The sequence below is a fragment of the Oryctolagus cuniculus genome, chromosome 9, assembly GCF_051225735.1.
Source record: "Oryctolagus cuniculus isolate XC-2025 breed Fujian yellow rabbit chromosome 9, ASM5122573v1, whole genome shotgun sequence".
NCBI lineage: Eukaryota > Metazoa > Chordata > Mammalia > Lagomorpha > Leporidae > Oryctolagus > Oryctolagus cuniculus.
This window is the reverse complement of record NC_142875.1, coordinates 13,701,730-13,715,775: the sequence shown is the minus strand read 5'-3', so window position 1 is coordinate 13,715,775 and position 14,046 is coordinate 13,701,730. Positions and strand designations below refer to the sequence as shown.

The following is a 14,046-nucleotide window of genomic DNA, read 5'->3' as shown; positions in this document are numbered from 1 at the left end:
ACTTGCATTGAGGATTCTGTAAGTGATGGTAGAAGGTACCACACAAAGCACACCTGGCACAAGCCAGGGGCTGATCATCTGTGTTGTTTTAACTTCTGAAACTTCCATTTGTTTTTTCATTTTTAAACTAAGAATTATAACTGAAAGTTTTATGAATTTTCCTTCTTTTGGAATATTTTAACTATCTACAACATGATTCCATATTTGGCAATATTAAAATACAAAGAAACATTAAGAGAACAGACCCGGGGCTGGCACTGTGGCATAGAAGTCTAAGCTTCCACCTGTAGTGCCGGCATCCCATATGGGTGCTGGTTCAAGCCCAGCTGCTCCACTTCTGATCCAGCTCCCTGCTAACGTGCCTGGGAAAGCAGAAGATGGCCCAAGTACTTAGGCCCCTGTGACCACATGGGAGACCCAGAAGAACTTCCTGGCTTCTGGCTTTGGCCTGGTCCACCTGGCTGTTGCAAGCATTTGGGGTTTGAACCTACAGATGGAAGATCTCTGTCTCTCTCTCTCCTTCTATTTCTGTATCTCTGCTTTTCATATAAACAAATAAATATTTTAAAAAGAGTTACTTGATTCTTGAAAAAAAAAAAAAAAAAAACAGTCCTTATCTAGATGTTATAAAATTGAAGCCTAAAAAATTTAAGGTGGTTAAAAATATTACCGAAAAGTCAGAAAATTCAGGCCTTTACAAATCAGAAAAGTTTTGGAATGTGCTGCCATGTAGGTGAGAGATTTGCTTGCTAGACTTATATTAAGCTGGAAGAAAATTCCTAATCATTTGCATGTTACTAAGAATTCATCTTTATTCGAGTAGAGCTAAACTGTGGAGACAGACTTACTGATCCAGTATCTCCGTATCTCTATTTCCCTGTTGAGGCACTGCTAGTTCAGGACTTACAAAATACCTACATATTTCTGACAATGTAATAATTGTTACCAGCACTGACTTCTAAGGGCCTAAAGTTACTTGATAACTTTAATGTTGGGACAGGCAAACATACTGTGTACTTTTGTTGTGTTATTTTTGTTTTAGACATTCAATAATGTTTTCTGAAGGATCTGGGATAAAACAATGTAAAAATCCTATACCCTGCCCATTCCGAGCTCCTGGTAGCCAAGGTAGCCAGACGGAAGGTTAGCTGAGACAGGGATGTGCTGCTCGTTGGTCACCACCCTTCCATCTTTCAGGAGAGGAAGCCAGGAATATCCAACTGTTGAAAACAAAATAAAACAAAAACTCATTGTAAATTTTTGAAAACTTACGAAAGAAAGGCAATATAAAACTGTCTTGAGCTTTCAGAACTATTAGCATCAATCAGAGTAAGACATCACAAAGGTCCTAAATACAATTTGTAGAACACTGTCCACAATGTACTTCAGCCTGTTGGGGATTGGAATTCTAAAATTCTCCCTGATAAAAACTTACTTATGCAATCCAGGCACGCTACCTACAAACCTCATCTAAAAATTCCTCTACAAAAGCATGCAAATTCAAAATCAAAATACAACAGAAACAAAGTGCAATTTAAGAACTTAATATGTACATTATTTTTCAAAATCAAGAAGCAATGACATTCCAAACCTTGTGTTTCAACAACATCCTTTTTCTTTGTGCTTCCTTTACTCGAGTTATCGCAGCTGACGTGGAAGAAGGTGAACAGTAAGTGGTGCTTTTCATGCAGCTGCGTGGGCAACTCTATTTTAATCTGCAGAAAAAGAAAAAATAATACTCTTGCTAATATTCCAAAACCTCAAATAGTCCTGGTGAAAGCAGACACATGTGTCACATAATACACAATATTCCAGAAAGAATTGGAAAACACATGATAGTAACTACGACGTTCCCTTAACACAGCAAAGGAGTGAAATGCCAGGGTGGAGAATTTCAAAGTAGGACTGAGGGGCAGGTACTACGGTGTAGCAGTTTAAGCCATGGCTTGAGATGCCCTTATCACAGTGCTGCTTTGAGTTCCAGCTTCTAATCCAGCTTCCTGTCAATGTGTCTGGGAAGGTAGTGGATGAGGACCCAAGTACTTGGGTGCCTGACGCCCACGTGGGAGACCCAAATGGAGTTCCTAGCTCCTGGGTTTGGCCCGCTCCAGCCCTGGCTGTAGTGGGCATTTGGGGGAGTGAACCAATGCATAGAAGATCCCTCTCTCTCTCTCTGTCACTCTGCCTTTCAAATAAATCTTTTTAAAAATCAAGGTAAGATTCATATAGTACTTTCAATGAACTACTAACTCTATGTAAGCAGACTCAATGACAAAAAAGTAAGATTCTGAGATCCAACAACTATACATAAATAACAACAACATAAATCAGGAAGAAAACAAGGCTGGGGCTGTGGTGCAGCAGGTTCGTCAGCATTCCATAGGGTGCTAGCTCAAATCCTGGCTGCTCTACTTCCGATCCAGCTCCCTGCTCATGTGCCTGCGAAAGCAGCAGAAGAGGGCTGAGCAGTTGCCCAACTTGGGTCCCTGCGATCCACATGGGAGACCCTGATGGAATTCCAGACTCCTGGCTTCAACTTGGCACAACCCCAGTTGTTGTGGCCATTTGGGGAGTGAACCAGTGGATGGAAGATCTCTCTCCATAACTTTGCCATTCAAATAAATAACTTAATAAATATATTTGAAAGAGAGAGCTAGATTACTAATTATGGTAATAACAGTCACATCTTTTTCTGTATTATCTGCATTTTCCGAGATTTTATTTTTTAACAATGGATGTGTTACTTTTATAATTAGAAAAGAGGTATGTAAACAAATGCCTTTAACATTCAGCTCAATCACTATGATTTCAGTCTACTATGTAGCTTCTCTTGATTTTTGCTTTTACCAAGCAAATAATTGGGATTTGCGCATAAAACTGGTCAAATTGCATCTTTCCAATAAAACACCACTTACCTCATCATAAAATTCTGGGTTTTGTTGATGGTGTAAAACTGCAGCAAAGGCGCTTCTTGTGAACACTGGTCCACCAGGTCTTCCATAAATGCACTAAAATAAAGTTAACAAAGGCAAACTCAGCTGTATTGTAAAGAAAGCAGTGTTTTGGGGCCGGTGCTGCAGCGTAGTAGGTTAAGCCTCTGCCTGTGGTACTGGCATCCCATTGGTCATGCCAGTTTGAGTCCTGGCTCCTCCACTTCCTAGCCGGCTCCCTGTTAATGTCCTGGGAGAGCAGTGGAAGATGGTGTAAGTGCTTGGGCCCCTGCCCCTGCATGGGAGTCTCAGAGGAACCTCCTGGCTCCTGGCTTCAGATCAGCGCAGCTCCGGCCATTTGGAAAGTGAACCAGAAGATGGAAGACCTCTGTTTTCCCCTCTCTCTCTGTCTGTAACTCCGCCTCTCAAAAAAATAAATATATCTTTAAAAAAAAAAAAAAAAAGGAGAGGCGAGGGGAGGTGAGGGAGGGAGGGAGGGAGGAAGGAAAGAAGGAAGGAAGGACGACGGATGGCAGCTTACCCCCAGGCCTGCTTGTCTGCTGCCCTTCCCTACTCCATGTCCTGACTCTGTACAACACCTTGCTCATCTAACTGCTTGCTCTCTCTGAATGAAATTTACTTCTGTGTGCACCAAAAAGTTTTTGTGGATCCTTCAACAAATCATTAACTCCTTCCCCTGTGTCCTCCAGCATTTTTCTATGCTTATCCAAAAGCTATTTCAGTGTCTTCCATGTGCCATGACTGTCTTTCCCACTATACCATGAATTATATTCACTTTTGTATTTCTGTCTCCTCCCCTTCTTGGGAACTTATTTTCACACACTTACAGCAAAGAAATTGGGCTCTGAAGTCAAACTATCTGGCTGGAATCTCACTAATGTATGACTCTACATGATTTAATTTCTTTTAAGATTTTCTTTGTTTACTTGAAAGTCAGAGTTACACTGGGGCCAGCGCCGTGGCTCACTTGGTTAATCCTCCGCCTGCGGCGCCAGCATTCTATATGGGCACCAGGTTCTAGTCCTGGTTGCTCCTCTTCCAGTCTAGCTCTCTGCTCTGGCCCAGAAAGGCAGTGGAGGATGGCCCAAGTGCGTGGGCCACTGCACCCGCATGGGAGACCAGGAAGAAGCACCTGGCTCCTGATCGGAGCAACGTCGGCCGTGGCGGCCATTTGGGGAGTGAACCAATGGAAGGAAGACCTTTTTCTCTCTGTCTCTCTCTCTACTGTCTATAACTCTACCTGTCAAAAAAAAAAAAAAAAAAAAAAGAAAAGAAAAGAAAGAAAGAAAGAAAGTCAGTCAGAGTTACACAGAGAGAGAAGGAGAGGTAGAGAAAGAGAGGTCTTCCATCCACGGGTTCATTCCCCAGATGGCCACAACGGCCGGAGCTGCACCAATCCAAAGTCAGGAGCCAGGAGCTTCTTCTGGGTCTCCCACGCGGGTACAGGGGCCCAAGGACTTGGGCCATCCCCTACTTCTTTCCCAGGCAACAGCAGAGAGCTGGATCAGAAGTAAAGCAGCCAGGACTTGAACTGGCGCCCATATGGGATGCTGGCACTGCAGGTGACAGCTTTACCCACTACGCCACAGCGCCGGCCCCATGATTTAAATTCTATGTATCAATCTTTTTACACGAAAAGTAAAGATTTAACTGTACCCAACTCAAGGACTATTTTTGAGAACCAAAAACATTACAAACATAACTGCAATGCCTGGGGTATGAGTAGCATTCAATAAACTTATTTATAATCCACTACTATCATTCTTATTGTACTACAATAAGCATTTATCATCTGTTGATCTTCTTTTATTATTTCTAACACCAATATTAATCACATCAAAATTCTTAGGACCCACACAATCTTGGCTCATGGTTTGTGCAAAATAAGTGATTAATGAATTGGATATGTATAAGAAACTTTCATCCCTGAAAAAAAACAAAACAGTCGCCCAGGAGCAATAATTAGTTATTATATATTCTGTAAAGTTCAGCATATGTGGTGATAGGTTGGTTATAACAATATGTTATGTTTGGTTTGTGTCAATTAAAATGTGCCAAATTGCTTCAGTCACACAATATCAAGCAGGTGTTTTCTTAAAATGGAAAAATCAGAATATGCAACTGGATATCAAAACAAAATGAAAACAAACCTTTAGGGGTAGAGAATCTTCCTCATCTGATTCTTTGAATTCAATGCAAATAGCAATATTTCTGGCCTGCAGTAATATTTAAAGAAACAGAAGAGTAAGAAAAAAGCAACAACAAGTCTGAATATGTACATGTTTATGAAAGAACATGGGAAGCCAAACCCTAAGGAAGGATTTGACATCAGGAATGAAACCTCAACGTTCACACTTACCTTGGCAAAAGTCTTTTGACTGTCGAATTTCAAGTACTTGGGATAAACGTAAAGGTGATTGTTGTAGACAGTGTAAGGCTGAGTGTGTTTCGGGATGCAGGGGACAAACTCCTCCACTTCAAATGTGATTGGAACTTTAGCGCAGGCTTCAAATTGCTTCATGGGAATGTAGGATGAGTTAACATAATCTGAAAAGATATTCCAAACAGTCCAAACTGAAGGAACAACCAAACAAAAGTCCTGTCTCTTTATTATACAGAATTTGCACTTACTAGGAAAGTCTGAGGAAACATTATCAATGGTAATGTCTAGATTGCCTAAAATCACTGGAAGTTTAGCCATCTTCTCAGGTCTACAAACAAAAGAAGAGAAAACCAAACATTTATAAGTGGGGTGAACCTTAATCTCTAAATCCTGGAGCAGCATTTCCAAGATATATAGAATGCAAGCCACGAGTAACCACGTGAACTAAACAGGCACAATTAGTTTTAACATTATATTTTATTTAACCCAATAGACTGAATATATTATCATTTTGGTGTATAATCAGAATAATAATGTGTAAGTCTTTAAAAAACCCAGATGTGTATTTTACACTTCTGTACTTCAAGTGCTCAACTGACCCACAAGGCTATTGGTCACTGGGTTGTTTGGCACAGGTCTAGAAAGAATACAGTACTCCCCATTATCCATGGGAACCTCTTCCAAGACCCACAGTGGATTCCTGGAATTGCAGATAGTAAAACTATGCTTTTTACTATATACACATACCTACAATTATAGCTAATAATAAAGTAGACTAATTTAACAATATACTGTAATAAAAGTGTCACCATCACTACTCTTGCACTTTGGTGCTATTATTAAACAAAATAATGGTTACTTGAACACAAGCACTCTGGTAATGGCGATGGCTGCCGAGTGTCTGACAGGTGAGATGCTCATACGGCTGGACACACTGGGCAAAGGGATGACTCACGTCCCACAAAGACAGAGCTAGACAGTGCGAGATCCCATCATGCTACTCAGAAGAATGTGCAATTTAAAACGTGTCAATTGTTTATTTCCGGAATTTTTCCACTTAATATTTCAGGCACTGGTCCACTACAGGTAACTGAAATTGCAGAAAGCAAAACTGGAGATAAGGAAAGACCACTGTACCAGCAAAGCGGTTAAAGCATTCTGAACCAGTCCAGCCTCACCAAAATCACCTGACTCGATTAGGATCATCAATACTCAGAACTCAAACGTCATCTTAGTCTCTTGTGTGTGGCAAACTGCTGGGTGGAGAACGGAAACCCGATGAAACCCCCAGTGCTGTTTGTCCTGGGTCAGACTCAGTCTAGTATAGAATCTCCACTCACATTCCTGACAAGCATGGCTACTGCTTTAACCCCTCTTAGCATCAAGGGAACTTTGGAGAAAGCTGTTTTCACACCAGAATACTCCTCCTAGTAAGACAGTGAAATCCACCTCCTTGAATGCCCTAGATTCAATGTTTCAATCATGTATACACAGCTACCACATAGCCAAAAATCCTCCATTTTCTCAGCACCTCTGCACCTTCCTCCAGTGCCATTTTTATGCCAGAAGGATGTACACTTAAATCACTGGACTCAGAACTGCGTTAGGTCAGGCCCAGTGTGGTCTGACCAGCTCGGGGAGGAGAAGCTGTCTAGTTTTCAGTACTATTACCTGTCCACTATTACGGCTCAAATGCTGTTACTTTAGAATATTCACATCACTCTAGAGACCCACGTTAAATCACAATCACCTAATACCTCTCAATCTTTTTCTCACATGCACACTACATCTAACTAACACACTACATCTCTCTATCCCCTATTTATATGATTATGTTTTCAGAATGCAAAGTAGGATCTTAATTTTTGTCTTGGTGAAATTTCATCTTATGCTTGAGTCACTTCTAGTTGACCAGAATTCTCCTAAATTCAGATTCTAACATCTAATGAAATAGATATTCCTGACTTACATCATGAAGACATTTAATCAGCATGTTATATTCTCATGCAAATCACACAGAATAGCACCAAGCACAGGTTCCTTCTCAAGCCTATAGAGGCCCACTTCCATCCTGACACTGACCCATGAATCACACTTGGTAGCATCTGGAGACTCCCAGGGGCTGAACAACTTCACACTCATGTGTAACACTTTTCTAGTTTTTCACAGGGTATTATGATATTAAACAGATTCTGTCACAGGTGTTTTTTTTTTTTTTCTTAAACTCCACCAGCATAGCAACCCAATTTAAAAGAGCAGAAGTGCGGTTAGATGACTCGCTCAATATGACTCGATTATTCCTAGAAAACAGAATGCCACCACATGAGTCTTCATGCGCCACCTGTTTAATAATTTCTCCTTGAACAGTGCCAAGAAACATCAAGGCTCAGTGGCCAATATATTCCGCATTTGGTTTTGCCTGCATTTTGAAAGGTTCCTACTTCATGCTTTTAAGATTTCTCAAATATTACTGTTATCTATTGAGTAGTCTCACATGTAACTTCTCAGCATATCTTGGAATAGTCCTCATCTGACATAAGATCTCCGTAAAAATTCTACATTCCTGCTTCCTTATGACTACAGATTACGTCGAGCAGCTCCATCTAGCCCATTCTCGCTCCAAGTTGCAGAATCTCTGCCCCTCAGAGTCCTTCTCTCTTCCCCTGTCTTCTGTCTACTCCTGAGTTTAAAAGGCAGTTCTTTGAAATCCCGAGATGGAATGGTTGCAAAGACAAGTCAACGATTGTTCACATATTCCGCCTTCAGATAAAAAGATTCTGGCAAGGGATAAGCAGGTACAGCCCAGCACTAACTTCACCTGGCCTCTGTGCCCATTCTGAGAGATGTTTCACACACCCAAGATCCCTTGCTTCTTAGCAGGAGGAGCGACTCCTGCTAAGCCAACAGCCATTTTCTCCGAGTGTCTGGCAGTCTTCAAAGAGCTGAGCAGTCCGTGACAACAGTCAGTGTCACAGCCCCCCGCAGCTGGACACACAGCTCTGCAGAGCACTGACCCTCAGGCCCAGGGGGGTTTGCACAGGTATGTGCTTCCTTGAGAAACACTGAGCGTTTCTGCCTCTGAGCAACTTAACACTGCAACGGTCCACGAACCATTTCATTATACAAAATCTTGAGGCACCTATGAAGTTGTATATGTTTCTTTGAGTTAGATCTGTTCTATTCATTACACACAATGCTTCTAATTATAAGTACAAAAAGAAATGCACTTCAGCCCTTCCTAGTTATTTACACCTGTGAATGAAGAGGCATCTTCTTCGTCATTTTTAAGTCACTGTGACTCCATGCACTTACACATTTTGGAAGGAGGCAGACTTCTTTGCAACAAGTTTTACTTGCACAATTTTCACCAGAAATCTCTCTAATGTATTGGGTATTTCTGTGCCTGATGACACTTATTTCTTATTCTGTTCCCTCCCTCTGCTGACAGCTTTTACTTTTAGTTGCTTCCACAGAGGCACTGTGTCCACTCACTTCCAAGCAAAGAAGTGAGCCTGCCTCCATACCACACAGAACACGGGCTTTATGAGCTTTGTGTGATTATTTTTTTTTTAAATATTAATTTGATGAGATTAAGACAGAGAGAGAGAGATTGCAAATGAGCACTATCACCCATTAGTTTACTACCCAAATGCCCATAATGGCAGGGGTTGGGGACATGGGTTTCAGCAGGGCAGGAGAATGAAGGCAAGAGCCAGAAACTCAATCTGTGTCTCCCACGTGGGTGGCAGGGACCCAGCTACTTGAGCCATTACCATTGCCTTCCAGGGTCTGCATTAGTAAGAAGCTGGAATCAGCAGCAAGAGCCAGAAATTGAACTCAGGTTCAATGTAGGATGTGGGAATTCTAAAGGTTATATCTTTTTTTTTTTTTTTTTTTAAGATTTATTTATTTATTTGAAAGGCAGTGTTCAGAGAAGCAAAGGCAGAGAGAGAGAGAGAGAGAGAGAGAGAGAGAGAGGTTCTTTCAGGTCTCCCATGTGGGTGCAGGGACCCAAGGACTCGGGCCATCTCCCACTGCTTTCCTAGGCCATAGCAGAGAGCTGGATCAAAAGTGGAGCAGCTGGGACTCAAACCAGCATCCATAGGGCATGCTGAAACTGCATCTTTACCTCCCTCCCTCTTGCTGCTGTTTCAGCATGCCCTATGGGTGCTGGTTTGAGTCCCAGCTGCTCCACTTTTGATCCAGCTCTCTGCTATGGCCTAGGAAAGCAGTGGGAGATGGCCCGAGTCCTTGGGTCCCTGCACCCACATGGGAGACCTGAAAGAACCTCCTGGCTCTTGACTTAAGATCAGCCCAGCTCTGGCTATTGTGTCCATTTATGGAGTGAACCAGCATCTTTACCTGCTATGCCACAGGGCCATCCGCTAAAACTAACATTTTAACCATTAGGCCAAAAAGTGACCCCTAAGTTTTTTAAAATAATCTTAAACTTTAATTCAAATACTTATGGCTTTGGGGGCAGATGGTTGGCACAGCAGTTAAAGTCATCCCTTGGGATGATGACAGTCCATATCAGAGTGCATGGGTGTGAGTCCTGGCTACCCTGTCTGACCCAGCGTCCTGCTAATGTGCACCCTGGGAGGTATCAGAGGATGACTGAAGCCACCCATGTGGGAGACCTGGACTGACTTCAAGGCTCCTAGCTTCAACCTTACCCTACCCTGGCCGTGTGGGCATTTGGGGAGTGAACCAGCAGATGGGAGGTTTCTCATTCTGCCCCTCAATAAAATGAAAATAAATTTTTTAAAAAATTTGGGCTTAAAGTTTTTGTTGAAGTAGCTTACTGGACATCAAAATTTCACATACAACAAAAAACTCTACTTTTTTTTTATATGCATTTCCAAAGTGGTGCTGCTGGTGGCAGTGGAGGCAGCAGGGGTGGTGATTTGGTTACACAGCAAATTCTCTCGTAACTGGGATTCATGGTTGTTTCTAGTGCTAAAACCAAACCTGCATTCCATATATACCTATAGTACTCTCTATACACCTGTATTCTATGCAAAGCTTATAGAGTAGCACTTGAACATGGAAACCCATCTTGAAATTGTGTCAATTAAATAAGTGAGCAACACAAATGGATAGGAATACATGTAGGACGTCTGCCACGTGGGCAGGCTCCTGTCTGTGTGTGAATGCAGCAATGAGCTCAAACTCTCCTCTCAGGAAAAGGAAAAGTGTTTCTCTGCCCATTGCCCAGGTGTTCCCGGTACCTCAACTATTCCCACAGCAGAAGGGGAATGGTGTCGCCCCACCCCCACAGAGACGGCGTTCTTCCCGAAGTGTTTCTGCAGCTCGGGCCTCCTTCCCCACTTCCTGTACTGGCAGGACCATTAAAATGAGTGACTGGCAAAATAGGCATACCTGGCTCTGTGGTTCATTTTGTACAAGAATTTATTCCCTAAAAGCTTTGGTGTCACATTAAAAAAGACACTTAAATATGATTGAAAAAAATTGAGATTTTTTTTTTGTTTAAGCAAAAATCATGTAACTTTTATTTACGGGAAAATTCAGGATTTCTAAAGTGCTTAGGATGTGCTTTTGTGCACCACACTTAGCACATTACAAACTATGACTTTTGTCCTCAAAAAAAAAAAAAAAAAAGCCTTAGTAGTCATTGTCAACTATTGATGACATATAATGACACTTTCAGAGAGAATGTACAAATCTCCACCAGAAGGCAGAGCATCTAGCTCTACTGGGAAGGAACAGGAATGGGACCAAAGTTGGTGGTGGGAGAAATCACGCTAACATGCCTTGTCACTTATTCCCCACCACAGTTCTAGGAGGCAGGGGCTATAATGATCTTCCCCTAAAATTAGAAGAGGAGAGCAAAGGGCATTTGGCCTAGTGGTTAAGACACCACTTGGGAAGCCCGTATCCCTCTAGAACGCCTGGGTCCGTGAGCTGCCTCCAGCTCCTGACTGCAGTCTCCTGCTGATGCTGACCCTGAAGGGCAGCAACGATTCAAGGGTTCGAGTAATCAGGCACCCTGCCAACCACCTGTGAGATCTGGATTAAGTTCCTGGCTCCTGGCTCTGGCTCCATTATGGGCATTTGGGGAGTAAACCAGCAGATGGGAACTCTGTGTGCGTGTATGTGATGGGGGTGGTGTGGGGGGAGGAGGAGGAGGGGAGGAAGTGAAGGAGGAGGAAGTGGAGGAGGAGGAGGAGGAGGAGGAGGAGGAGGAGAGACTCAGGCAGCAAAGTCAAGCGACCTGCCCCAGGTTCCCCAGCATGTCAGTGAGCTATAGATTGGGCTTTGAAGGATGAGTACAACCTCCCCAGAGAGACAAAAGTGGGCAATGTATATGCAGTAAGTACCTGTGATCTATGCATTGCTTGAAGGGGCAGATAGGGAACACAGGTGGGCAGACAGAAAAGCTTGGTGGAATGAGGGTCCACCATGGGTTTACAGAAAAGTCATGTAGTCCCCATGACTTGGGTTCAGCATAACCAGAATGAAATGGGGCAAAGAATGTAATACTTGGATGCAAAGAAAATAAAACTGCAAATAAACACAGATGCATTAAGTACTATATGCAAAAATCCAAGTAGTATTATAAATTAAACTATCCAATGCAGTAGGATAAAAAGGTTTCCATTTTAAAGTAATTTCTCCATTTGTATACTTTGTCTTTACACCCTCATTTCCTGCCTAAGTTAGAAAAGACCCCAAACCATGAGCAAGTCAAATGTAAAATATCAAGTCTCTCTTCTTACAAAAATATTTCTTGGAACATGTATGTCAGTAATACCATCTATCTGACAGAACTGTTTTCTTATGAACTCTTGGAACATATCCCTGGGTAATTATCGCAAGAAAAAGGGGGAATGTGGCTAATGAGCTTTGGCAGCTATTTTGTAAAGAATGAAACAGCTTCAGAAATCTGCCTCATCCATTATTGACATTTTGAAAAAAAAAATCATGGGAGCAGAAACAATAGCTTTGCCAGATCCCTGACATGAGATAAGAAAGAGAGAAAGAGAGAGAGAGAGAAAGCAATGTTAAGGTTTAGAAAAAACTGAGAAAGGGACCTGCACGTCCCTGGCTCTGCTGTAAGGAGAGGGTACGGACACCAGGGCCACTGTGGGTTCTTACCGAAGACAGGGCTCTACGAACGCTGCTGTTTCTGTTTGCTCTTCCCATCAGATTCCTATTTGGGGGCTTCAGGGTCTCTCCTGGCCATTGGGAGCACGAGCATGAGGCATGGCGTGCAGGACAGAACCCACACTTGGGCTCCCTACATGCTCTGCACCAACGAAGGCCGGTGCTCTCTGGGCCTGGCTTTCTGCTCAGGTCGCTTGCACTGGTGACCTGAAGTCCCAACTAGCAACCTCCACTGAAGAGGACAGGACAGTGAGCTGGAGTTACCCTGAAGAACGGTCACTATGAGGAAGTCTCAAGTTAACCCGCATAGAAGGTAACTTCTGAGACAGGGTTCCAACTTCCATCACGTGTAAAAATCTTTACTTTTTTGGAGTTCGAATATAAAAGCAAATATTAGCTTTTTTAAAAAGCTCATGTAAAAGTGATGAAACGCTATAAAGTGAAAAATGAAAATTCACCCAGAGACCCATTGTTTGGAGATAACCGTAACTAGTATCTTGTTGTATATCATGTATGACTATGTTTAGGCCTGTCCATTTCTTCATTTGTATATAGAAAGAAATAGATAAAATACTTTCTTTGAAAAAAGATGTCACACAGATATATTTTCTTCCCTTAACAATATAGTATCCATTTTCCTAATGAGCACATCATGATTATTAAGAATTGCATGGCAGTCTACTGAGAGAAAAAATGGTAATCAATTTAACTAAATGTGACTACATTTTCAAAAGAATTAACTATAAAGGAAGACTGAAAGTTTCTGGAACTCAGATTTTAAAATGATAGTAATTACTTTCTGGCACTATAGTACCTGTGTGTATGATAATACTCTACACCCTATAATAAGGTTTTTTAAAGATGCTTACTGTGGGTTACACAAAGGTAATTTAAAAAAGTTCATGGATAGTAGAATTAAAAGATACACTTATTTTGGTGCCAAAAAAAGATTTGCAAAAGCCATGCATATATGGAGTTGTTGAAAAATTCATGGAAAATGCGTACCACAAAAAAACTATGTAAAGGATTTCAAAAATGTTTGTGCCAAAATGCACTTATCTCTTGACTATTTTTCCACCAATTTTCTGAGGTGTCCTCATATTTGTAATTCTAAAGATTCAGAAACACTATACATGTCCAAAACTGGGAGAAGAGTTAATACTCACAATACTACACAAGCCAATAAACAGTACATATCTAGTATAACCAGAACTGCACAGAACTGAAAAAGATGTAAAGAAAATACCCACTAGGACAGATGTTGTTATGCACCTGGCTAAGCTGCCACCTGTGAAGACTACATCTTCAACTGGAGTACCTGGTTTGAGTTTTGGCTACTCTGCATTCTGACCCAGCTTCCTGCTAAAGTACCTGGGAGAAAGCAGACGTGGGTCCTGCACCCTCATGAGAGACCTTGGAAGGAGTTCCTGGATCCTGATTTTGGCCTGGCATAGCCCTGGGCTTTGTAGGCATTTGTGAGCCAGTGGCTAAGAACATGCTCTCTCTCTTTCTCGCTCTCCCTCTCTTTCAAACAGTAACTCAAAAAGCAAAAACAAAGAAAACACCCCCTAAAAGTTCAGCATG

At 42.0% G+C, this 14,046-nt stretch overlaps 1 protein-coding gene across 42 annotated transcripts in view; it reads right to left on the bottom strand.

Moving 5' to 3' along the window:
• Positions 1-14,046, bottom strand: part of DOCK9 (dedicator of cytokinesis 9) — a 322,918-nt gene that overhangs the window by 97,443 nt on the left and 211,429 nt on the right. For all 42 annotated transcript variants that reach the window (XR_016212729.1, XR_016212731.1, XR_016212730.1 and 39 more), the window contains exons 16-21: positions 5,583-5,662; positions 5,311-5,498; positions 5,102-5,167; positions 2,916-3,008; positions 1,592-1,715; positions 1,099-1,220 (exon numbers count right to left, since the gene is read on the bottom strand). Coding sequence is in view for 33 of the 42 variants with exons in the window: in XM_070048669.2 (XP_069904770.2) it covers positions 1,099-1,220; positions 1,592-1,715; positions 2,916-3,008; positions 5,102-5,167; positions 5,311-5,498; positions 5,583-5,662 (673 nt within the window). In the remaining 9 variants the exon portion in view is untranslated. The remainder of the gene's footprint in view (positions 1-1,098; positions 1,221-1,591; positions 1,716-2,915; positions 3,009-5,101; positions 5,168-5,310; positions 5,499-5,582; positions 5,663-14,046) is intronic.